Here is a 25,570-nt window from a genome sequence, read left to right on the forward strand (position 1 = left end):
ACTAAGACACAGCTTCCATATTAATACCAATAACCCACAAGCCAATCCTGACCTCAGATAGCCTATCCTGGTCCTTAGAATCAAAGGCCAAGAAATGCCACTAAAGCCACAGACAACCTTACATTATTTTTAACTGATAGTATAAATAGGTGATAGCCGATATAAAAATGAACTCCCCAAAGTCCACTTTAAATCTTTCCATGAATAAGGAAGTTGGTCTGTAGCCGAAATGGGATATCTAATTAAGTTAAAAATTCACCAGTTTGGTGGAGTATGTTAATTTCCCAGGGCCACTGTAACAAAGTACCATAAACTGGGTGGCTTAAAATAACAATAATTTAATCTCTCACCATTCTAGAGGTTTGAAGTCTGAAATCAAGGTGTCCACAGGGTTGGTTCCTTCAGGACGCTGTGAGGGGAGATCTGTGAAGGGGGTTGTGCCTTTCTCCTTGCTGTCAGGGGCTGCCAGGCACCTCCAGCAATGCTCAGGGATCCTCGGCCCACAGCTGCATGGCTCCGACCTCTGCCCATCCTCCCCTGACCTTCTCCCACTGTGTCTCTCTGTGTCTTCACAGGGCCTTCCTACAAGGACACTTGTCATTGGGTTTAGGGCCTACATTGATCCAGTGTGGCCTCACATTAATGAATTGCATCAGCAAAGTGCCCATTTCTAAGTAAGGTCATACTCCGAGGTTCCAGGTGGACATAAATTTTGGAAGGACATTATTCAGCCCAGGACTAGGGAGTAACAATCAACTGTGGGGTTAATGATAAACCAAATGCAACGATAAGTGTCCAGCGATCACTCAAAGAACTATTTAAATATTTCTAATGACAAAAGAATCTTCCTCAAGTCCTTGAATTACCTTGATTTTATTTCTTTTAAAAAAATCTATTACATAATAGTGATTACATATTACTGAGGTCCAATAGTGCCTATGAATCTGCTTATAGCAGTTGATTTTAATGTGTGAAGATATATTTATATATCTCGTTTGTCCAAGACTTTCCCAAGAGTCAGGACAGAACATGTCTCCCAAGAACAGTAGACAGCAGAGAGAAGCTGACTGGCATAAGGTCTTGAAACTGGTCCCCAAGGCAGGGAAACAAGGACTGTCCCTTGACCCCACAAGCTTCTCTGAAATGATGAACTCTACCAAGGAGTCTATACGATAAAAATAATAAGAGATCACCTCAGAAAGACCACATATCTAAGTAGACAGGGGACACACCATGAGAGGAGATGGTGAGACCATTGGCCCCCAGCTGGCTAGGGAGCTGAAAGGGGGAAGGAAGAGGGAGGGGAAGGAAAATGGCCCTGTAAGGCTCCAGGAATTTCTCGGGCTTGGTAAGCCCCTCCTAAGGCTGACAAGGAAATGGGCAGCCAATCTGCGCTTACTAGAGTCAACGTCTTTGACTAAATGTGTGGAGGTGATTACTCTAAATTTCAGATTTTTGCTCTTAAGTCACATTAAAATTCATGCAAAGTTCTATGTATACAGGTTCTAACCTTAGAGTACTACCTGAAGTATAGCCATATTCAGCTAAGAAGTCTTAACCATTTCTTGTAGCAGGAAGCCATGAGTAGGCTTAGAGTAAAGGTTAACCCTCCCAAAGCCCCGTTCCTGTGGACTGGCTCACTCTGGTCTAGGTTGTTAGAAGGTGGAAACTACAGGAGGCCTGAGGCAGGTACCTCTACCTGAGTGGGACCCCCACTGAATCCAGCAGGTGGGGGGATTCTCAGGGTCTGTCTTTGGGGAGAACAGTGCTGGGTCATGGCAAGGACCACCTAGGATCTCAGCTCTTGGTCTGGAAAGGCCCAGGAGATGGCTCTTCGGAGACTGGCGACATGGGAGGTCAAAGTGGGATGATGCTATGACAGAGCCGAACCCATAAGGACAACTTCCACCTCAGTGACAAGGGCTGACCGCCATGGCACTTACACTGTACTTCAGGCATCGTGCTAAACCCTCTGTAATGCTCTCCTCAGGCAATCCTCACAGCAACCTGATGAGAATTATCTTTCTTACCCCATCTATAACATTGGTTGCTCAGACTCCCAGCATTCCCTTCCTGCCTGTCATGGCAGTCCCATTCCTTCCTGGCAATCGTGAGACCCCTAATTCTTGCTCTTAACCCCAGTGTGAGATCTCTAAGGGTTTTATCTGGGCCACACATCTCCAGGAACTGCCTAGCAGGAGGCCACCATAGTGCATCCAACCTGCATCTTCATACACACACATGTTCACACACGTAACCTGTTCACACACACACCCCATACATTCTGCACACATTTGCACATTCACAGACGTATGCCACATGTTCACACATCACATCACACATGTTCACACATGCAACCTGTTAACACCCACCTTCCACACACCCACACTTCCTGCACACATTCACACACTCACAACCACACATTCACACATCACACATGTTCACATACACGTGTTCACACCCACACATCACACTCAGACACCCCACACATATTTGCATACTCACAACCACACATCACTTATGCCACACACACAACACATACATTCACATACTCACAACCATATGCTACACATTCATACATCACATCACACACATTTACACACTCAGTCATGCATCTCATAATCACACCTCACATGCCACACACACATTTTACGCCACACATCATATACTCACACACTAACCTGTCACACATGACATGTTCCCATGCCATTCCTCCCACTGTCCCACATGGTGTGTATGTCACACACAGTCACACATCAGTCATAGAGCACTCATTGCTCACATACCACACACCCACATCTACACACAATCACACAGCACACAAACACTACACATTCACACACACACACACACACACACACACACAAACACACACACAAACCCTGTTAGGCCCACTGACATACACATGTCACATTCTTTCTCTCCAAGGCAGTCCCAGGCCTTGAGCCCAGTGAATGGCAGAGCCCAGGAGTGGGACAGCTGTGGGATACTGGGAAGAGTCCTCTGAGTAGGCTAGGGTGGAGGCCAACCCGAACCAAGACCTCTGGTGGTCACTCACTGACTAGAGTCCTTAGGCCTGCCCTCTGCCACCTTGGCCCAGTTCGTGGTTGGAGGAAATCAGAACCACAGTAGCTCTGTGCTGGTGGAAATCCACGTAGGGGCGGAGAGGGCAGGCTGCCCGCCCACACACCCATTTCCTCTGCACCTGCTCTGGGCCTCCCATGCAAATTCTACCGAGGATGTTTTCTTTTTGTGTTTTGGAGAGCATGTGACAAATAGGGGGTGTGGGTCCAGGGAAGAGCAGTGTGCACAGGACCACTGAGAAGCCTTTCCAGAAAAGAGGTGGGAAGCCTCAGTCCTCCATGGGCTCTAGAAGCTGTAGCACCTGGAAGTGGGAATGTTGGGAAGCCACCTAAAATGTCACCACCAGGAATGAAGCCCTGGGGATACCCTCTTAAGGATCAGTCCCATGCATCTCCACAACAAAAGATTCTTCAACCACCCCTATGACCATGGCTCCTGCTGGGCCTTGTGAAAGCCCTGTGATATACACAGGGCAGGGACCATCCCTATTTATCAATGAGAAAACTGAGGCCAGATGCTAGTAAGCACCAAGCCAGGACCAGAAACCACATCTTCTGACTGGAATCCAAGGCTCTGTCTGTGACACCTTGTGACCAAGGGCCTCAACATTTTATTCTTCTCCATCAGTCACTGGGCCTCCCCCGATGGTCTGTTGGGTGCTTGAAGGACAGCTCTGCTAGGCTGTGTGACTTTCGGTACTGTCACATCATCTCCTGGCAGTCCCACCTTCATTTTCTAGATAAAGAGATCAAGGCTTAGAGAAAGGGAGTGAATTCCTCAAAACCCATGGTTAGGAGTCCCACATAGTAGGTGCTCAAAATTATTTCTCATATAAGTTCAAGGTCTACAACCAGAATCTTCTGACTTCAGGCCGAAGCTTCTATCCATATGGTCTTCTCCAGGTGGAAAAAATTGGTGATAAGCCTCTTTTGTCCCAAAGGCAGGGATAAAGCAAGTGACTGTGGTTCCGAAGTTAACAAACAGACATAAAGCGTGAGAACCTCCAAGAGAAAGTCCCCAAGGCAAAGAAATAGTATACCTGAGCATTTCTAGTAGCATTCAGGAGCTGCCTCGAAGCTCTTTGAACCCTGGTGACCCATTCACCCTCAACATAACATGTTTTCTTAATTCCTAACTTCCGCTGTGGTTTGCTGGTATTTTCTTTTTTAGTCTAAGACTAGTTAGCAAACAAGACAAGTTGTCATTTCCTCATTTTCAAGCCTTGCTCCTCGTGGGGCCAGAAATCTATTTCAAGCTCCAGATTGTAAAGGTTTCCTGGGTGAGCAGTGGGTCTCTGCTCTGGCCTTCAAGGGCTCTTGGATGGGACCTTTCTCTGGAAGGAGCCATGGACCTCTGGCTTTGGTCACTTTGCTTCCTACCAGGTAAGTGCCATGGGAAAACACCTCGCATATCTTAGGAGGTTCAAATTGGCCACAGGTAGGGGAGTTGTGGGCCATCTCGAGCTCTGCTATTCCTGGATGGGTTTAGTTGCAGACCAGTACCTAGGGCAGAATAAGGATGGAAACCATGTGAGGGCCTCTTGGGAGGCCCTCCCCACTCTCTGCTAGTGCTCCTCTCTCCACTCCAGACACAACTCTTGTGGGGCTCAGGTGTTGACTCATGAGAGCTGAAGGTGTCACCCCTCCTAGACACATTAGCCTGATAATGGGAGATTTTAAAGCAAGTGCCTCCAAATTCCTTTCTTCCTATCTCTACATTCTCTTTCTTTGGGTCTCTTTCACTGCTCATTTTCAACTTCAACTTTAAATGAAGCCTCCCTGATCCATTCAGTAACCCTAGTCCATTGCCCAAGTTCCATGTATTAATTTACAGCTACCTTCTAGGAACCCCCAATTCAATATCCCACGAAGATCTGAAATGCAACATGCCTAATACCTTACTTCAAGTTCCTCATTGGTCTCCAACAAACCGACCACTCTATCCATCTTAACTATCTCTGATATCAGCTACAGAATGCAGAATGGTTTTTTTGCCACCTCTTCCCATTTATCCCGACGCAGACTTTGACTCAGTCAATGGCCAATTCATGTAGTTTCTGGATTAGTATTACCAGAAGGAGCATCAGTGGCAGTCTCTATAAAAAGGTAACAGAGGGAATGGGAAAGAGGAGAACACACAGTCATCCCGTAACTGTCTTTCCCACTTCTTTCAACCTGGCTCGCCCACAGTACCAGATTCCTCTTCCTAATGCTTGACTCTAATTATAGGAGTGCCCTTCCTAGCAACCTTCAATGGTTCCCACCTCCGACAAAATCATCCCTTGCACTCCCCTTTTACTCTCTGAGCTTACCACAATCCCCTGAACTTTCTAACCTCCAGCCAAAGAGGAGTCCTCCTTGAACATGTGCTAGACATTCTTGCCACCATGTTCTTCCTCATGCCATTCCTTCTGCTGGGAACACCCCTCCTCTCAGCTTCAAAGTCTACCTCATCCTCCACTTCCTTTTAATAACACTTTTCAGAACCCATCTTCTGAATCTCCATAACTGACCTCATTCTGTTTTATATTGTGACTTGGCATATATTCACTTCATTTTGTTGATGAAACAGTAGACTCCTGGAGGTTCAACATTATTTTCTTATTCATATTTTCTTCCTTCCTGATAGCTTGAATATGGAAGAAAGTCAAATATTTGTTGAGCTGAAGATTAAAAACCCCTAAAAATCTAAGGAAATGCAACTTTAATGAAATGTCAGACTCTGTACGTGGTAAGCAAAATGTCAGACTCTGTGGGAGATAGTAGGACTTAGGTGAACCAGTTGATGGTTAACTAAACTTAGGCCTGAGAGGAGAGAGGGGTTGGATGGAAGTAGAAGATCTCTAACAGTGAAGGGTACTTAAATTGTACCACTGCAGTCTGCCCCAAGAAATACCACCATTCTAGCTGGGCCAGAGTGATCCCTGCTCTGGGTCCAGAACATCTTTCTTTTGTGCCCTTCCCCAAAGGGTGAGGAGTTCACAGACCCAAGGAGATTGTCCACCTCAAGCCCCATTCATGTCCCCTCTTCTAAACCTCAAGTTTCCTGTCCAAATGACTCTGGGCCCACTTTTAATGACTGTGTGAGCCTCTATCCTGGGTCTTCTATCCTAGTATTCTAATTCTATAGAAGAGTCACCACAGGTGGCCATTCGGAATGAGATGGGTGGAACTAATACATATAAGCTGGGTTATCCGTCATGTCCATACCAGGACCTTTGTGGTGTGAACAGGAGCCAGGCATGAGAAAAGAAGGGAGATGGGACAGAGGTTAGGAATGTGGGGAACATTATTCCCAAACAGAAGTGGTTTAGAATGGACATCTAAGGAGCATGTAAATTTGCCAAGATGAGGTATAGAACACACTTTTTTCAACAGTTCATTAGCTTTATTTATAACTCTAAAATACTTAGACATTATTTGCACTTCTGTCCCAGGTTGTATAAATGTTGGGGTGGTCCTGGTTCCCAGGAACCAGGTCTAGGTCCCAAGCCATAGGCCATCGTGCCTGGAGCCCTAAATGAATTTCTGTAATAAAGCAAGGCAGTATTACATGTTGGAGGCGTTCAAATCGTTTTTTACCTTGACCCCAAAAATAATACATACACTTGATGTTGTGGCTGGGCCCATGCTTGTGCACACACACATGCACACGCACGCACACACACACACACACACACACACCCTTAAATTTATTCTTGATTTTTTAATATAGTATGGGAATGAGTTTTGGACTTCTGCTGCTGGATAGATGCTGGTGTATCTTCTGAAACAGGAAGAGCTTAGAAGAAATAGGTTTTGAAAGAGAAATCAAGAATTATTTTTGTTGTTGTTGTTTGTTTTGCCATTGTAAGTTTGAAATACATCTCAGATATTCGAGTAGTTCCAAGTGGAGATATCAGAAAGGTGAGTCTAGGGAAGACAAGCCTGGAGATCAAGGTTCTGGAGAAATCTACAGAGAGCTGGCATTATAAGCCATGGGCCTAAATGAGCTTGTGGGGTGGGGGGAGTAAGGAAAGACCAAGTAAAGAACCGGCCCAAGTTCCAGGCCCTGGGGGAACCCAACCCTGAGAGGTGGATAGAGATGGAGAAGAATGTAGGGAAATTGGAAAGGAGCAGTCATTCAGAACGTGGTGTCAGGGAAGCCACAAGACATAAGTGTTTCAAAGTAGAAGGGCTTAGTTCCCTCAAATGCTACCAAGAGGCAAGTAAAACAAAAACACCAAATGTAAGGAAAACTTGGGGAAAAAAGGAAACTTTTGCTGAACTTGACCAGCAGTTCTAGTGGAATCTTGGAGACAAACTCTGACAGGTGTGGGTGGAAGAGGAAGTAAGAGGCGTGGAGATGGAGTCCGTGAGTGTGACGACTCGTCTGAGGAAGAGAACAGAAGAGGGCTAGCAAACAAGTAAACGGAGGGTTTTTTCAGCACAGACATTATCAGAGCAGGTGTGGAAGCCACGGCAGTGAGGGAGGAGAAGAGACCAACGGTAGCGGGAGGAGAGAGGGACAGCAGCCCCGGACAAGTTCTAAAGAAAGTGAGCAGGACAGACTCAGGACTGGCTCGTGGGAGGAGAGAGAGCACTCCATTCCTCGTGACAGGACAAAGAGCAGACCGCCGGCCTGGACACACATGTTGGGTATGCAGGGACGGGAAACTGTCAGACATTTCTCATTCTTTTTTAAAAATTCACACCCCATCTGACAAACATAAAAATCTCAGGCCAGCTTCCTTCTTCCAGACGTAATTCTGCTGTGACTTGAGTTGACAGGGTTCTCATCACCTGCAAAACCGTGGCTACAGAACCCGAAGTCTACCTCCAGAGCACCACCCCAGCCAAGGCCCTGTGGGCATTCACTGTGTTTCTCATCATGGAAATAATGTGTTTTTCCCCATACTCCAAATACACACACACACACACACACACAAATATGTACAAATACACACACACACACACACTTATATCCAATTATATGTTGAGAGGGACTTTTCAAAGCACGTATATCCCTGTCCCCTACCATCACCATGAAAACCAAGTCACCAACTTAGAGATCAATGCCGCTGACTGAGGAGTCTCTCTAAAATACCAATATTTTGCAGGGTGGGTCCTTAGGCACCTCTTCCACCCCTCCCATTAGTCCCCAGAATCTGTACTTGGAAATAGAGCTATATAGTTTGGAATTGCAAAATTCAAGGGCACCTAGGATGCTTATTTTAAAATGCAGGTGCACAGGCCCCGCTGTAGATAAACGTAACCACCGCGCTGAAGGGGGGGATCAGGTCGTCTGTAGCCCTAGTAAGTTTCTCCAACACGAATCTGATGCACATGGAGCATAAGTTCTATTTTTTAAAAAAATATTTTATCTCTTTATTAGAAAGAGAGAGAAAGAATAAGCAGGGGATGGGTAGGGGCAGAGGGAGAAGCAGACTCCCGGCTAAGCAGGCAGCCCGACGTAGGACCCCATCCCAGGACCCTGCGATCATGACCCAAGCCAAAGGCAGATGCTTAACCAACTGAGCCATCCAGGCGCCCCTTTGCATAAGTTCAAAGCCAGGAGGTTCTATCTGTCTTTTCTCTCTTTGGGAAATCTGCTTTACTAAGCCTTGGGTGTGGGCTAGGAGCTCCTATGAACTCCACAGAGATCTGGGGTCTGGCCATTTCACATGTCACTGACTCGTGCTTCCTTGGGACCAGAGATCATTGTAGCCAGCAGCTTTTCCTGTGTTTCATCCATTCGGAGTTCACACAGTAAGGATGCCTTAGTCTGTTCTGGCCGATTCAATAAAATACCATAGACCGTGCGACTTTAACAACAGATATTTATTTCTCGCAGTCCTGGAAACTAGAAGCCCAAGATCAAGGTGCCGGCAAATATTGTCCTTGGTGACGGCCGTCTCCCTGGCTTACAGACCGCCCCCAAATCTTGGATATCCACATGGCCTCTTCTGGTGTCCTTGGAGGGAATGAGAACACTAATCCCAGTATGAGGGCTTCACTAACCTCCTCTAACTCTGATTACTTCCCAAAGGCCCCACCTCCTAGGACCGTCACATTGAAGGTTAGGGCTTCAAACCGTGAATTCTAAAGGGACATAAGCATGCAGCCCCTAACCGAGGATCTGGGTAAGCCAAGGCTTTACCCGAAGCTCATCCCTGAGCAGAGGGAGGCCACTGGAAGTGTCTGCGTGGGTGGAGGTCCCCCTCTGGTCTGTCTTGCCCCTGCCCACCCTACAGCATCTTGCTCTTAGGAAAGCAGCATTCTCTCCTTTCTGGTTGGGTTGGTCCAAAAATACATGTTCACCCGCAGGTGCTGAACCTCACACACAGGTGCAGGCTGTCTGGTCACACAGGGTAATTCCCCCACCCCTTGACTGGGTCTTTGTCTTTTGAATGGGTCACCCTTCCATCGCCATGTTCCAGTCATGAGGCTGCCTCACACACCTTCGTTTCCGGCAGGCTAGAAGCAGGGTTGGATTACTTGTGTGAGGGCCACGGCCGATATCACGTGTCTGGCTGGCCCCTGTGCTTCTCCCTGCCCCGTGGGCACCAGCTATGCCGCTCTCAGACTTGAACAGGCTCCTGTCAATAGTCCCCGCCCAGCACCTCGCCCCCACTCACACTCCCATGCTGGTTTCAACCTCTTCACTGTTATCCACGCCCTCCCGTCTCTCCAGAACGTCCTCCTCGGCTCTCTCTCCGCCCACCCGGAAACCTCAAGCCCTGCTTCTTTCCTTGACTTCCCTTCTTGCCTTTCCTCGCCTTACTAAACTCATCGGAGCTATTCTTAATGGGGTCGGCGGATGAATTTCCAGAAATTCGTCCACTCCTCTCTGCCCCCACGAACACGCCATGTTCTCTCTGCGACCCTCGCCGCTTTGGGGGCCGCACTCACTGCCTGGAAGAGTCTCTCCTCCTCCACGCAAGACCCCTGCCCCTCCACCCCGCACATTCCTATTCCTACTCCTATTCCCTCTTCCCAGAAATATGTGGACATTCATTGGTTGCTAATTAATCATACTTGGACTTAGCCTCCTCTCCAGCTGACCCAACAGCATGAGGCCTGCCTTCTCTCACCCAGAGCATAAGCGCTTTGATTTCAGGGACTCGTGAGCCATGATGTATCCCTCCCTGCGTCACCCCCTCCCTGCACGCACAAGGCGCATACGCCTGGGCGCATATGCACGCACACTGACACACTCCCTTGTGCTCTGCCCGTGTTCCCTGCTTCAGGGAAGGTGCTCATCCCTCTCTCGGCCATCCTTCATGCCCAGTCTTCCAGGTCACCATGGAGACATCACTTCTTTTTTTTTTTTTTTTTTTTTGAGGAATAAAAACATTTTATCTTGTGTATTCAGAATCACACACAAATTACCTTTACAGTTCAATTTACTATGTAGAAGTCATTCAGGTTTTATATTTTCAGTTAAATTCTGAACTGAGATTACAATATTATAAAAAAAAAAGAAAAGGATTATTACATTAATTCAGTACTTTTTAGCATACCAAATTGAAATACATAAGTTCAAACTTCAGATTTATGTGAACAGTCTTCAAATACAATACAGACATTTCTTAAGGTTACCATCTCATTCACATGTGAAATTTACAACTCTGAGCTGTTAGACATAGAACAACTCTCCTATGAATATGGCAGAGCTGACATGCCATGAAGCCCAAAGCTGTATAGACAAGCCAAGGACTCAAAGTCGTACCATCTTCTAAAAGGTCTGCCATGTCTGGACCACAAAACACAACATGTAAAGAAGGCTGGGAATAATTCCTCCTCTTTATTACGGTTAAAAAAAGTTCCATGTAGCTTGTAACTTTGCATAAAACCCCATATTATACCTTGGTAAAGTCCAAGGGTAATTATAGATGACAATGGATTAGGGTCTTAAATTTAATTATTAGAACCCATGAAATTCAAATGGGCATCAATCAAATAAAAAAATATTAAGCACCTACTGGTTTAGATTGAAATTTATTAGAGACTCATGATCAATTACTTTCCACCTTGAAATCAAGGTATAAAAACCAGCTATTAAGTGCATTCCAAACTTCTCCTTGTGATTTCAGACTTTAGTAGGAGTTTGTTTTGTTTTAGTTACGCTTAGTTTCTTGTTTCCCATTTGTTCAGCTTAGTAATTTTAATTCTTTTCATACTAAAATTTTGTGACTGGGGGAAGGGAGTTAGTGTTACTGACCTGACGGTTGTCACCAGGAGTTTGCGTTGTTCACTGCTAGTGTATTAGTAATCCTAGATCTCAGAATCACAATAGTAATAAAATAAACAACAGGGGTCATTTTTTCCTAACTTACTCTATGTTCACATGTGGAATTTCTGTCTCCCAAGAGGAAATGTGACTTCACTTTGGTGCCAATGGACAGAAAATTCTACCTGTGGAGACATCACTTCTTCCAGAATCCCTCCCTCATGCTACACCAGCCCTTTGCATGCCCTCACTGCTTCCTTCCTCACAGGGCACGCTGCGTATTTCTGGCGTGGGCTTTACCCCGCTGTGCTGGTGCTATAGTGACTGGCCGTTTGTATCGCCCACCAAAGGAGTCACTCTGTGCATGGAGGGAGGCCAGCAGCCTTCCTGCCACATGAAAGGCATTCAGTAAATGTTCTGGTTTTGTTTTGTTTTGCTTTTTAATGATTTAACAAGTGAAACTGAGGGTGAACAGTTCTTTTGGCTGAGTGGATCTGAGCAAAACAGAATTGTCAGGAAAGCTCCTGCAGCAAAATCGCACTGTGCCTCCCAGCTCCACATGAAGTCACTGCAGCACTATGGGCTGTGTAGGGTCGCTGTGGGAGATCCTCTCTCCTGGGAGTAGGGCAGTACTTTAACTATATTCTTAGGGGGTTGGTGTCTGGGAACTTATGGGTTTGGGTTTGAATGAGGTTGAAGGTTATGTTAAGGCTTAGGCTGGGAGAGATCTGCCTGGAAGCCAGGCTTGGGTCAAACGGACCAGGGCATAGAGCCAGGCTGAGGACATACATAGGGTTAGGGATGAGGCCAGGGCTAGAGATCAGAAGAGGGCTGGGGCTAAGGACCAGCTGAGGCTTGGGCTGATGATGAGATGTGGCTGGAGCGAGGGATGAGTGTGAGGCTGGGCAGGGGCCTGGTTTGGAAATAGGGATGGGGTTGGAGTTGTGGTTGGGAACGGGGCTTCCTCTACGTTAACTCTCTCTCCCTGCAGTGGCTGGGGCTCTGAAGATCCTCCCGGAAGTAAAGATGGAGGGAGTGCTGGGTGGATCCATTACCATCGAGTGCCCGCTTCCCCAGATGCATCTAAGGCTCTATCTGTGCCGGGAAATGACCAAGACTAGAGGCTGTGCCACCGTGGTGTCCAGCAAGAACTTTGTCAAGGAAGAATACAAGGAACGAGTCACCCTGAAGCCTTGTCCAGATAAGAACCTGTTCCTCGTAGAGGTGACAGAGCTGACCAAGAGCGATAGTGGGGTCTATGCCTGTGGGACAGGCATGAACACAGACCAAGGCAAGACCCAGCTAGTCACCCTGACTGTCTTCAGTGGTAGGTGTCCCAGGCTCAGTGCACCCAGCAAATGTCTTCACATGTGACGGCTGAGACAGCCACCGGTCCCCCAGACTCTCCTGCTATTGCCATGTTAGCCAATCCAAAGATACCGGTTGAAACCCCACAGTCCCCCCAATTTCTGGTCCAAACCATATGAAAGGAACAAGACCAGCACTCTTCTTACAACACTTACTGTGCTGTACTGTATCCATCCCACCCAAGGCCTAAGAGGAGTGGGGATTTAAGATTGAGGAGGGGCTCTGAGATAGGAAGAAGTTAGAAGCGAAAGGACATAATTGTCCTACACAGTTGCCCCATAAGAAATATCAGGGACAACTATTAAGGAAAGACAGTCATTTTTCAAGCCACATTTGTAAGCCAAACTTGGTACTTTATAATCAGAACCTTTCCATATGTCTTCTGAATCCCACGTTCTTCCATTCCTCCACTGATTTCCTAATCAAATGCAGCCTCAAATCCCAGTGGTGGTTAGTGCAAAAGTTGGCTGAGTGAAGGTGAAAGAGAATTTCTTTTGGGGAAGTCTCTAGTCCGCTTCTTTTTGTGCTCTTCTTGGTGGAGTCTGCTGTCCTCTGCTTCCTGCTATCCATTCTGGCTCGGTCAGCTTCAACTCCTACTGACATCCCTTCCCCAGGTCTCAGTCTGGTCTTAGAGCCCACAGGTGTGTTCCGCTTGCCTCCATAGAGTATGAGCCATTCTGGGAAGAGGAGCTGATGCCTGAGCCCCCACCTTGGCTTCACAGATTTCCACACATGCCGGTGCCCCCTTGGCTCCAGATGCCTGCACGTGACAATTCTTTTGAATTTGTACCTAAAGGTCAGTTCATCAAAGCTAAGGTGGGAGAGGAGGTGGGAGAGATGATGTGGCATTGTGACAGTGGAGGAGGGGGGATGCGTTCAGTTCATCGAATGGTTGGCAGAGTACAGCTGAGTCTCAGATGTGTATTTCCCTGTCTTGGGAGAGGGTACCTCCCTAAGATCAGCATCCTATGTCCTTCAAGCCCAACCTAAAGCCTTGTCCACTTGGCACTAATTGCAGGACTTAAACATCACCACCAGGTGGCACCACAAGTAATGAAGTCTGTGCCCCATTCACAAAATCTTCATTCTTTTATGAATGACTTACAGAAGCCAAGACTGGGCAGAACTTTTCCAGCCAGAGGTCCTGCTGCCTCCTGTTCCCCAAAGGGCCATCTACATTTGCTGGAATACAGTGATTTTAACGATTCCATTTTGCAATAAAAGACTGATGATTATACTAATTATACTATAATTAGATACTGATGATTATACTAATGATATCTTACATTCCTATATCCTTTTCCTGTTTTAAATGCATTTTGACATGCAATATTTCCACCACATCTTCACATATATCTTGTGAGGTAGATACATTAATTGAACAATTGATACCCTGGAGGACTTTGCTAGAGAGATAATATAATTGAGTGTACCACATACCCAAGGTTGTGACTGATAGGTGTAGGATGGAGAACAGGCAAGCACACAAATACAGCATAGGGTAGAGTGGGGATGGAACTACAAACAGGATTTTCCCCATGCTCAGAGGAGAGCAAGCTCTTCTGCCTGGGAACTCCAAGAAGTCTTCCTGGAGGAAATGGCATTTGAAGCAAATATATTTAGAAAAATATATAGAATAGCAAATATACTAGGTGTAGAGGACATGCTAAGAAGGCATTTTAGCCATGAAGACTTCAAGTACAGAGTCTAAGTAAAGAGAAGGAGTGTGTTCAGGAAAGAGAGGGTGACCTAATCCTGCTGGAGACTAGAGTGTGTATAGGGAAAATCACTTATTTCTGCTATCTCCTGCAGTTACCACACCAGCTGAAGGGACAGAGGCCCCTCCAGAAATCCACTCCTCCCCCACCACCCCAACCTCTCAATACCTTCGAGTTTCCAGAGCGTCTTCAGTAGCAGCTGCCAATCCACCAACCTTCCTGCCATCTACCAGAGCCTCAGAGACCTCAGCTCCGGAGGGGCTGCTTAAGCCCCAGACAGCCAGCTACAATTACCACACCAGGCTTCACAGGCACAGGTAAGAGGTCTCCACCACCCAGAATGGGCTAGAGGTCGGGCAACGTAGTCAAGAGGTAGGAGACCCACTGAACTCTTCTCACAACATCTGCCAACAGAGACCCTTCTTGTCTTTAGGCCCCTGTGGGCCATACTACCTATGAGTGTAGCACATTAGCTCATTAGTCCAATGACAAGAATACACTTGGCAGTGCCCCAGCAGGAGATCCTGTAGGAAGGAGACCCAAATCTTTAAGTTGCTCAGCATTCATTCAGATCTGCTTTGATGGGGAACTGAATAAGAAAAAAAAAAAAAAACTAATGATGAAACTATTAACTATTCAATTGATTTCATCTGTTTTCTTTTGCTTTTTCAGTGTGGCTAGGATATTTAAAATTACATGTGTAATTTTAACGTAGTATTTCTACTGGAGGGCACTGGTCTAAAGACTGGGGCACACCCAGGAAAGTACTGCAATGGATCACTAGGGGGCAGCATTAGAGCAGCCTCCAAAGAAAACCTGTAAGAATTGGAATTATTTTTGCCTAAGCAAAGACAAGCATGTTGGTGAGGAAAGGGACCTCCAGCATCATTTGTGTTTTATAGATGAGGAACTGAGGTCATCAGAACTACGTGTTTTCAAATAGAACCAGGACTCCTGATTCCTAGTTCAGTAGACTCCACCAGCCGGCCAGTGGAGAACTCAAGTCAGTTCAACCAACATTTTCTTTCTTTATTTCCTTTTTTTTTTTTAAGATTTATTTATTTGAGAGAGAGAGAGAAAGCACAAATGGGAGGGGAAGAGAGAGAGGGAGAGACAATCTCAAGCAGACTCTGTGCTCAACACTGAGCCATCTGGGGGCTCACTCTCACAACCCTGAGGTCATGACCTGAGCTGAAACCAAGAGTCAGAAGCTCAACTGACTGCACCACCCAGGTGTCCCTCAACCAACATTTTCTCAGTTCCTACTATCTGCCAGGAATTGTGCTCTGTCCTGAAAAATGTAAGAAAGATGAAAACATGAAATATCCAGGTCTTCTCTTACTAACACCAGTCTGATTGTAATAAGTGTTGTAATCCGTACAAACACAAGAACTGAGGACAGTGAGAAAAAAATAATTCTAGTTTTCCATGGTTGCAAGAGAAAATAGAACTGATGCTGATGTACTCACGCTTTAAGGAAAGTAAAATTTCAATCTGTAAACAACACGGAGGGAAGACCTTTTAAGCAGAGGGCACCCCATGTGAGAAACATCTTTTCCACTGTTATAAGAAACTTAATTTGCTTAGTATTTGCACTAATCTTGTAAAGAATCCGAGATGCAAACAGTCAGAGGGGAACTGACATTTACTGATTGCTGCTTGGACCAGGTGCTTTCCCTTCTTTATACCTACAATTTTGTTTCATCCTTGAACAGTTCCGTGAAATAGGCTTTACTCTACCCATTTCTCCGGAAATGAGGCTCAGCGAGGTTCGGAGACTGATTCAAGATCACACGGCCAGTAGAAAGCTGAACCTGAATTTATATCCGGGTTTCATGACTCCAATAGACAAGGCTCTTTGAGGGTGGGGTGGGGAGAAGGCTTTTTTTTAAGAAAGGGGCCATTTCCCAAAAAGTTGGCTATTTGGGGATGCTGCCTTAAACCTCCCTCCCTCCCAGACGTCTTCCTTCCCTCTCCCTCTTCTTTCTTCCTCAGAGCCTTCCACCAGGACCCCTTGCCTGGGTTGGAAAGCCAAGGATTTCACATCCTGGTCCCCACCACCCTGGCCCTCATCCTGGCGGCACTGCTGGGGCTGTTGATGAAAAGGGTCATCCAAAGGAGAAAAGGTGAGCGGCTGGGGGCTCAGTTGGAACAAGGCGAGTTGTGAGAAAGGCCCATTCAGACTCCGCTGGAAGCCACCCCCGACCCCCAGCTTCCCCAAGGGAAAACTCAGGAGCTTCAGATGGGCAACCTGGGGCACGAGAAACGTGGCAGGGGGTCTATGGTCTGGAAAGGGGGATGGGGACGTGGAGGGCGGCCTGGGGCCTTTGGTCTTTCGTGTTGGGCCAGGCTGTGGCTCATACATTCAGAGCATCTCCACGGCAGACCCGGCCAAGCGCCCCGGAGAGGGAGACAGCCCCGTAGTTTCCTGGGACCCGAGTGAGGGGGACGGTGGCTCAGGGCCCCTGACACCTTTCTCCTCTTCCCGGGCAGCCCTCTCCAGGCGCGTCCGCCGAGCGGCCGTGAGGATGCGCGCCCTGGAAGCGTCCCAGCGGCCCCCGACGCAGCGGCCCCGCGCCTCGCAGCCGCCGCGCTCCCAGAACATCTACACCGCGTGCCCGCGGCGCGCCAGGGCGGCGGACGCTGAGGGTGAGCCGGGGGCCGGGCGCCGCGGGGACAGACGGCCGGGCCGGGCGGGGGCCACGCGGAGCGAGCCCCTTGAGCACCAAGCGGCCGCAGAAATTGCGCGGACACCGAGGCTGCGCCCGAACCCCTTGCCTCCGGGAACGCCCGCACCTCCGCTCGGGCTCCGCCTCCCCAGGGCTTCCGGCGGGCCGGGGGCGGGGCCAGGGCGGGCCAGGGGCGGGCCAGGGGCGGGCCAGGGGCGGGGCAGAGGCGGGCCAGGGGCGGGCAGGGCCGCGGCCACGCCCTCACCTTCGTCTCCTGGTCTCCGTAGGTGAGGGGGAGGTACCTCTCCCAGGCCTCCGAGCGCCGGCGCCCCCTGCCGCTCCGCAGGTAAGCTCTGCCCCGCCCCTGCTTGGCATCTGCGGCCCGAAGCCGGCCCTAGACCTGGGCTTGGCCCTGGGGGGAGGCGGCTCCCGAAGCTGCGCGTTAGCCGGAGGGCACGGCTTTCCCAGCAGCTCCTGGGCCCCGAGTCTGGGAAGAAGTTGTGTCAGTTTCCTCCTTTGAGGGTGTCGGTGGACTGAGAGTCCAACGATCGTGGTAGACTCCGTTACCTGGCTTCTAGCCATGGGGTAAATTGGGGGTTAGTAGAGGCGAGGGATGGCAATTCTACACACGAAGGGCTTTCATGTGAAAGAGCTGCGATTTCCAGGAGGTCTTAGGGATTGGAATCTACCCAGTTTTACTTCAATATGAGGGAGAACTTTCTAGTAAACTCTTGTCGATGAGAGGAGGCACTTTGCCCATCACTAGAGGTACTAAGCCTGGCCTAGAGGATGACTTGGCGGACAGATGTCAAGACGTAGAGGATTTAACCCTTGGCTGAGGCGGAGTCCTCTGGAAATCTATGAATGGCCATAGAGAACTCCTGTTGTCTGTGGATAGACATTGGCAGACGGGTAACAAGTATTTGAACTGTCCATTCATTTTTGTTTATCCAAATTAAGAAGAGAAACTATTTTATTCTCTGAAGTAGCCCAGAGTAGTTAAAAACTACTACTACCATTGCCCCAGGAGCCAGGAAAAAACTAAGCTTGGTGAATGTCCTAGTTTTAATTGGGGTGTTGACAAAGCTAATGCAACCACAAAGGCTCACCACAGGGCTCACGAGATGGAAGCCTGTTTTCCTCCCAAGTTAAGGCAGGGGACCAGGAAGAGGTGACCAAAGCCACCAGGTCATCCAGGGACTCAAACAACTTCTGTCTTGTTGCTCGACTATCCTCTGGAGTCTCGTCTGGTCCACCATCAATGCTCAGTCACAGCCTCATGTCTCCATTCCAGCCCCTTAGAGACAGCAAAAGGTGTTTCTTTAAGACCATGACCCTGAGGTTTCATGCATCCCATCCAGGCACATCCCATTGTCCATAGCCTAGTCATGTAGCCACACCTATCTTCCAGGGAGACTGAGACATGGACTCCCTAACTGGACAGTTGTGTGCCTTGCTAAAAAGGTACAGTGATGCCCAGTAACCAGTAACAGCTCTGCCATAGTCACCTCCAGCTTCCTGACCTTGCCCTTACCCACCCCTGCTGGAGAAGGCTCGTAGTAGCATAGGTATGGCCCAGCAGCACCATCTACCATTACACCAGCCCTTTCCTCTTGAACTTCCCCGCTGCCACACACACCCTCACCCAAGCCTGTACTTTGCTCCCATCTTACACTTCCTCCCTGCTTGAAACTCTCATTCCCACTATCAGGGACAAAACTCTTGACCAAACCAGTCCACCACAAGGTGTGTATGGTTAATGGCTCAATATTTTAGCTTTCATAGGGAGCGTCTTGATTTTTCAAGCAGAATAAATTAATCTTAGGTGAAGGACGGTGACAAGCAGTGGGAGATATATCTTTGAAACACATTGCAGCTCATTCTCTCTCTGCTGACGTTCACAAAGTAGTAGTTGCTTTCCATGACTGAGCACCTCCTGAGTGCCACCATGCTCATGGGCCCGAACTTGCAGTTCTCAGCACTTGTATTTCAATACATGACTCTCCCTCCTGAAGCCTTGTTGGGTGAATGTTATAACAATTGTGCAGTGTTGGAATCAATGCACAGTGCTATCCTCCCCCAAGCTGACCCATCCTGAAAGCAGATGACCCTGAAGTTTCTTTCCGAGGAAGAGGAGTACCACTGTGCCCAAGCAGCCTACGGCCTTCCTCCTCTTCCCTACCCAGCCCCTTCCTGGAATGTACTGTTATGCCACATCACAGCCTCTCTTAGTCCTTACAGAGGTGCAAGGAATGACTCACCGTGCTTCTGAATAACTCCCTAAGAAGATGCATATTTATTCCACAAGTCACACTGTCTAATCCCAGAGGGGAAACTCCTCTGGCAGCTGAGTCTCCTTCAGACCCATGCTTAGCCAGGTGACTTGAGCCCAAACCCCATTTAAGGCATTTCCTGCCCACATTAGATTTAAGTGGTTTCCAGTTATCTGCGTTGAGACGCCACCCTGAAACTGCCCAAGGCAGAGCCACCTCTGTGTCTTTGCCTTCTAGAAATCGGCAACCATGCACATGCCCCCCATTGCCCACTGTGAAAATCTATCTGGAGAGATACTAAAATCACCCTACTCAGATCCAATGATGCTTGTATGCTGGTTCCCAGGTATCTGAAGCTCTCTGGCTCCATGCCCCGTCTCTGAAGACCAGCTGTGAATACATGAGCCTCTACTTCAAGCCTGCTGCCAAAGCGGAGGACATGGATGCTGATGATTATGTCAATATCCCCTGTCTGACTCACCTAGCCAGCTGTCCCCCTGGGCCCAGACCCTGGTGCCAATGAGTCCTGTTGAGCTGCTGGATTCCAATACTTGCTCTGTTTCCAGAGCCCTCATCACCTCCCATGCCAACCTTGAGTCTCATTCCTGTGTCTCCTGAGAATAGCTCAGTAACCTCTCCCAACTCTTCTCGCACCCCTCTGGAGCCCCCTGTGGTTTTCAAGTGGGCCCTGGGCACATGGAGCATTTGTCCCAGTGCCAACTGCTTCCTCTCCAAGCCATGGGGTTCAAAGAGTATCTTCAATCACAGGGTCTTCGCTGCCCTGGCTCTAGACTCATGGCATCTGGCTGGAGATAGGCATAGGTGTTGCTTCAGGAGACTTTCTCGGGCTTGGGTGTCACACCAGTAGAAGGCTCCTGGACCTTCTAGTGAGACCATGCCTCAGTCCTGTGAGTTGGTTGATATGATGAAAGGTTGTAAATTTTCAGAGCATAGGCATGTTAGTGTCAGTGCTCCTAAATCCTTTATACTGTCTCCCTCCCTTGATGTACATAAGTGCTGAGACCCCAGTGTCTCCCCTCTTTTAAAAATAGGATAGCTTGTGTTATCTCTTTATTTTCCTTCCATGGCTTAGCAATGATATTTGTGCACTTTGTGTTGGTCTGTTTTGGCCATCCCAAACCGTTAACATCTCTCTGCATTCAGAAATGCCGCCTCATCTCTTTGCCAGGTAACTTCTGGCAAGGTAGGGAGGAAAGTGGCTTCTTGGAGGGCCTACCACTCCGCAAAAGCACTTATGTCATGAAGGGAGAGATCGCCCACCTCCTGCATAGACCTTCTCTTGAGTTTTCCAGGCAAGGGCATAGGCAGACTGAAGTCAACTACAAAGTTCAGCCAGAGCTCGGGACTAGGGATCACCCCAGTCTTGCTGTTAGGAAAAAGACCTTTTCTGGAGGCATATCTCTGCCTTACCGGCACTTGCCCACACTTAGGAAGAAGAGGCTGTCAGAACTGGGTTTCCTGCTTCTTATTAGCAGAGAGTGGCATCAAAGATTGGACGGTCATGTGATGACACCATTAGCAGTGTCAGCTTGATGATGGCACCCTCTCCAGCAGCAAGTAAGAATAAGTAGTATAAGAAAGGAGGGCCCCCAAGGAGAAGGGATAGGGAGAAGGGGGTGGGGAGAAGTGAAATGTTTAGTGAGCCTGCTTCATGCCTGGCCCTTAGCCTGTATCTTGTATCTTCCATCATTTACATTCCAAACGGATGCCCCTCACCTCCTCCCTGCTGTGTTCCTGCAGATCTCATGGCAATATGGTTTCTATGTCCTGAAGTGCAACTTCAGCACTTCATTGTTCCTCAATCATTCAAAGACAGACAAAAAAATCCAGTTTATTAAGCATTTACTTAGCACTTATCCACTGCCCCCCATTGTGTAAAGCATCATGGAGGATAAAAAAAGAAGCATGGGGAACAGTCCTTGCTGCCAACACAGAACTTACAGTCTGATGAATAAATACGGCATCGATTAAAACACTGATAGAAATTAAATAGAGTTGTAATAAATATAGAAATCTACTTTGTAGATTATTCACAGCATCCAAGAGAACCTTCCATGACTGTCTTTGGGGCCACTTCAAGAAAGAAGTCTTTGAGGATAAGCCTGGCCAAGAATGATATCCATGGTCAAAGGGGTGAAGTGTTCAGAGAACATCACTGGAAGGGATATGGCACATTAAAAATGACATGGAGAACAAGGAGGGTATCCTGGTGTTGGCATTCAGAACTGGTAGAATTTCTCCATCCACGTCAAGAGGGTATCCTGGTGTTGGCATTCAGGAGGGTATCCTGGTGTTGGCATTCAGAACTGGTAGAATTTCTCCATCCAGGTCAAGAGAATGTCCACTTCTCCAAAGGCTTTGGTCTGGGCTGATTGGATGTCCAACTAAAGAGAAAAGAGAGTTGAGGGTCTACCGTATTAGCCACAGGAATAAGTTTCCTTGCCTTCCTGTACTCCTGGAGCTCGCTGTGTCAGCTCTGGGATGGCCTCTGATGAGGGCACCCACCCATCACTTGTTCCTCCGCAAGGGTGTGGGAGGCAGTGAGGACCAAGGGACCAGTGAGTAGCAGTGGGCAAGGAGCAAGGGAAAGGCACCTGGAGCTCCTAATAACAAGAACTATGGAATCCTAGTGTGAGGTGGATTTTGCCACCTCCCGAGTTTACTATGCAGATGAAGAAACTGAAGTCCAGTTGCCCCCCTTCCTGTGTATAAGATTCCTCTTCACCACTTATTTTTACACTGATTGCTCTGTTCCTTAAAAAAGTGATCAAAATCATTTATTTTTTGGAGGGGTCTGCAGATGAAATTTGGATTTTCTTTGTTATCTTTATTTGGGAGATGGTAATATATTCTCCCTTTTTTTCTCACAAACTAGACCATTTGAGCATTATGGAAAATACTGCAGATACGTAGCACGTGGTTGGGTTTGGGGCGCCCCCTTCAGCCTCCAGTTGCCCAGCTCAAGTGATCATAAAACTTTCCCAGGGAAAAGTCCTTCATAAGGAAATCATCTCGTAGGGAAATAGAAATGCACTTCAATAGGAAAACTGGCACAAATATGGATCGTGTCGTTTGTGGAGCTTGTGCAAAGTAGATGATAATTGATGCAAATATCCCTGTGGGTGTGCAAAATTAGGTGGCTTTGGGGTATGCCTGGTGGGGTCACCTGCAGTGAGTTCTGCATGAGACACCCACGTGTGATGGTTCAGGCTAGTCTACTGGTGGATAGGCAGGTTCTCAAATCCTGGCCATTACCTGTTTAAATGCTCTCTGGAACAGTAGAAACCGCCGGCGTGCACTCTCACTGATAGAAAACGTGTCGTTTTCCTGCTGAATAATAGGGCGGTAAAATTATGCCAAGTGTTGGGTAGCAGCAGAAGCAAGCCCCCTCCCTCTCCTTCCTAGTGATGCCAGCGCAGTTCCCCAGACCAACTCTGAATCCCACATTCTCAAGGTAGCCCTTGCCGAACTCCCACCGTGGTGGGGACTGACTCCTTTCATTTTCAGAGCAATCTGGTCACGTAGCATGATTATCTACATTTTATACATAAGGAAAATGAAGCTCAGAGATGTAGACTGCTATGTAAAGGGTTTTCCAGCTGGTTAGAAGCAGACCTGAACTTGAATCCAGAACTACTCATTTCAGAATCCAGAGCCCGTGCTCTCTCCCGTGATACCATCGAATCCCTGTCATGCAATAAAAGCCAGGATTTTGAGGATGTCTTCTCAAAATACGTCATTTCCCATGGGCTCTGGTCACAGCATTGTTCTACTCACACTGGGTTGCAGTTTTGAGGCGATGACAAAAAAGTTGTTGGCCAGAGTTGAGAATGACTTCCGGATCCTGGAGTCAGCTGCCTTACCCAGATAGCCTTTGAAAATGGTATTCAGGTAAAACTTCAGCAGGGCACGGATGAGGTAACAGCTCTCGACGTCCTGGGGAGGATCTGGGTTACTGCGGAGCCGAGCCTTCCCCCCACCATAGCCCTAGGTGAACAACCCATGTGCCACACGAGGCAAGATAAGCACACAGAGAAAGAGATCTTCTAGAAGAGGCTGACCAACATTAAATCTGAAGGGGCACGCAGAGAGGCGCCCTTGGTTGATGGGAGGAACCGCAGACCCAGAGAGGACAGACCCACAGCCAGTCAGTGGCAGACACAGACCTAGGTCCCAGAAGTCCTGATTCCCCATCTGTTTAATGTCCTTTCCTCTACACTACATGGCCTCTCTAATAGCTGTGTTTGTGTAGGGTTGGGTGCTAGACCGTAGAAAGCACCCGGCACTTGGTGGTTCAGAGTTGAGATTCCAGGGAAAGAACTGGAAAGAGAAATGAAGAAAGAAAACTAACAACTTGGAACACAGGGATTGCACTCAAGCCCCCTTGAGTGCCAGATGAAAGCTCAGTGCCTTGCGGGGACCAGGGCTCAGTACATGCACTCGCTGACTGCCTAGCTGGGTGTGGGGGTGACGGTAATGAGTGAGAAAGAAGGATGGGAACCAATGAGACCAAAGCAGGTGTGGAATCCTGGTGGCTCTGGCTAAATGGAGAAAGATGCTTATGAGCCTCAATCCGTACCACCCTCCATGTCCCCATACACACATACCCACGTAACCCAGACACGGGGGTCATGACTCAGACGTTTACTTCTCCGGCTCCCTGCCCAGCCCTGTCCTGTGTAGGCTCAGTCCAGGCAGAAGTGGTCTCTATCAGCCTCCCCTCGACCACCCATAGGAGACAAGCCACCAGACACAGAGGCATTGTCTTTCCCCAGTGTCTGATTACCGAAACGTTCTGCAGAATCTCCTTCCGTAGCAGCCGGACACTCGTGATGTTATCCTTAGCTTGCTTTGGGAATAGAAAGAGAAGATGCATCCAAGTTGAGGGACAACACAGAAACCAACCATGCAAATACATGCGGGTCCCCAGATCTATCCAGTCTGAGATCTCAAAGGCCAGAAAAGCCAAGGGAGGACCCAGGAAGGGCTGAGCTGAGGTAGGCCCCCAGGGGGTGAGGGTACAAGTTTCCAGCCACAGAAATCACTAAGCTTAACCCCCAGAGGCAGATGGAATCCCAGGAGTTCTCAGAGCCTTCGTGGGGGACCTGTTGTTTCCCTCGGTCAGCAGGAAATAAGCCTATTTGGTTTAAGAATGAGTAGGGGCAGGGTTTTACCCCCATTTTCTGTGGGGGTTGGCATGGAGTGGTGGTTGCACGTTTGAGCTGCCTCTTGCCCTTGGAACTTCCCCTCAAGCAGCCGTATCCTCCAACTCTGTTTATAGCCAAAGTGTCCCTGTGAGAAAGGCGCTTTAGAGCCAGTATGAGCACCGATCACCTTCAGCACCCGGAGAAATTCTCAGTCATGTTTCACCAGCGGCCCCTCCCAAAAAGAGCATCAACCACTCTTTTTACCATTAGCTAAAGCCTTGTTTCCTCATGTGCAAGAAGGAACGCATGCTGTGATGCCTCTGATTTCAAAAACTTATTATATAGGAAAATAATCAGCGAGTGCAAAGGGCTCTGTAATCACAAAATAGCCTGCTGCACTCACGGGAACCCCTGCAGCCGTGTCCAGAGTCACACCTCACTCACCACAATGTCCTTCACGGCCCAGAAGGCCTCCCAGAGTTCCTGGAGGACTACACCCTCCACTCGGCAAGGTCCGAACTGGAATTCTTGGCCCTGGACCCCTGGACCCTGGCTGCAGAGAAGCAGGGTCAGACTCAGGCCAAGGAGGGCAGTTGTCCGCCCTGGAAAGCCCATCTGCCGCGAAGGAGGGAGCAGGAGGAACCTGCTGGAAGAAAAGGAGGCGTCACAAGGTACGTCGCAAGGTAGGACTTCTGCCCCGGCCATAGCACACCCAGATCAGTGCTCCTTGGCTCTCCCTGGGCCACCTACGGGGACACATGGATGTGAAATCTGAGACCAGAGTAAGTTCCCAGTGGCAAACGTGTGGCCTTTCTGGGGTGTGCTTGGGTGGGGCGTGGGTCTTTCTGCCCCTCCATCTCATACAGCTGGTCTCGCTGTCTCTCTGCCGTTCCCCACCATGCCCACCCACGTCCCCAGCACCCAACGCCTCCCTCTTTGCTCCATGACCGTTCTCTCCAGCCAGGAATTGGCCAGTCAGAATTGAACCAAGAAGAGTGAAGAAATGGGGGGCAGGAGGCTTATAGAGCTAAAGAACATGTGTAGAGCATTCTCCAAACTCGGGAGCATGGGGACCTTAA

The 25,570-nt window shown here is 48.4% G+C and overlaps 2 protein-coding genes across 3 annotated transcripts; one reads left to right on the forward strand and one right to left on the reverse strand.

The window, feature by feature from the left end:
• Positions 1–4,286: 4,286 nt before the first annotated feature.
• Positions 4,287–21,280, forward strand: FCMR (Fc mu receptor). Of its 2 annotated transcripts, XM_059145290.1 has the most exons (9): positions 4,322–4,466; positions 5,713–5,814; positions 12,287–12,622; positions 13,328–13,459; positions 14,476–14,698; positions 16,377–16,507; positions 16,875–17,030; positions 17,338–17,396; positions 19,670–21,280. In XM_059145290.1, exons 2-9 carry the CDS (start codon positions 5,796–5,798, stop codon positions 19,844–19,846), a joined length of 1,233 nt encoding a protein of 410 aa, XP_059001273.1. In that variant the 5' UTR covers positions 4,322–4,466; positions 5,713–5,795; the 3' UTR covers positions 19,847–21,280. The 2 variants fall into 2 exon arrangements, with proteins under 2 accessions (XP_059001271.1, XP_059001273.1); XM_059145288.1 differs by lacking the exon at positions 5,713–5,814 and having other exon boundaries at positions 4,287–4,466.
• A 240-nt stretch (positions 21,281–21,520) lies between these two features.
• Positions 21,521–25,119, reverse strand: IL24 (interleukin 24). The gene is made up of 5 exons (XM_059145291.1): positions 24,936–25,119; positions 24,131–24,193; positions 23,122–23,280; positions 22,600–22,674; positions 21,521–21,728 (listed from the first exon to the last, which is right to left on the reverse strand). The coding sequence occupies exons 1-5, from the start codon at positions 25,104–25,106 to the stop codon at positions 21,645–21,647; spliced, it is 552 nt and encodes a 183-aa protein (XP_059001274.1). The 5' UTR covers positions 25,107–25,119; the 3' UTR covers positions 21,521–21,644.
• Between the last annotated feature and the right edge of the window lie 451 nt (positions 25,120–25,570).

The sequence above is a fragment of the Mustela lutreola genome, chromosome 14, assembly GCF_030435805.1.
Source record: "Mustela lutreola isolate mMusLut2 chromosome 14, mMusLut2.pri, whole genome shotgun sequence".
Lineage (NCBI taxonomy): Eukaryota > Metazoa > Chordata > Mammalia > Carnivora > Mustelidae > Mustela > Mustela lutreola.

Coding starts and splice junctions, on each gene's coding strand:
- FCMR (XM_059145288.1), top strand. CDS start 4,430: ATGGACCTCTGGCTTTGGTCACTTTGCTTCCTACCAG. Junction 12,623..13,327: donor CACCCTGACTGTCTTCAGTG/GTAGGTGTCCCA, acceptor TTGCCTCCATAG/AGTATGAGCCATTCTGGGAA. Junction 13,460..14,475: donor TTTTGAATTTGTACCTAAAG/GTCAGTTCATCA, acceptor TATCTCCTGCAG/TTACCACACCAGCTGAAGGG.
- IL24 (XM_059145291.1), bottom strand. CDS start 25,106: ATGGGCTTTCCAGGGCGGACAACTGCCCTCCTTGGCCTGAGTCTGACC. Junction 22,675..23,121: donor CCTCAAAACTGCAACCCAGT/GTGAGTAGAACA, acceptor CCTATTATTCAG/CAGGAAAACGACACGTTTTC. Junction 21,729..22,599: donor TCCAGAGAGCATTTAAACAG/GTAATGGCCAGG, acceptor TTTTCTCTTTAG/TTGGACATCCAATCAGCCCA.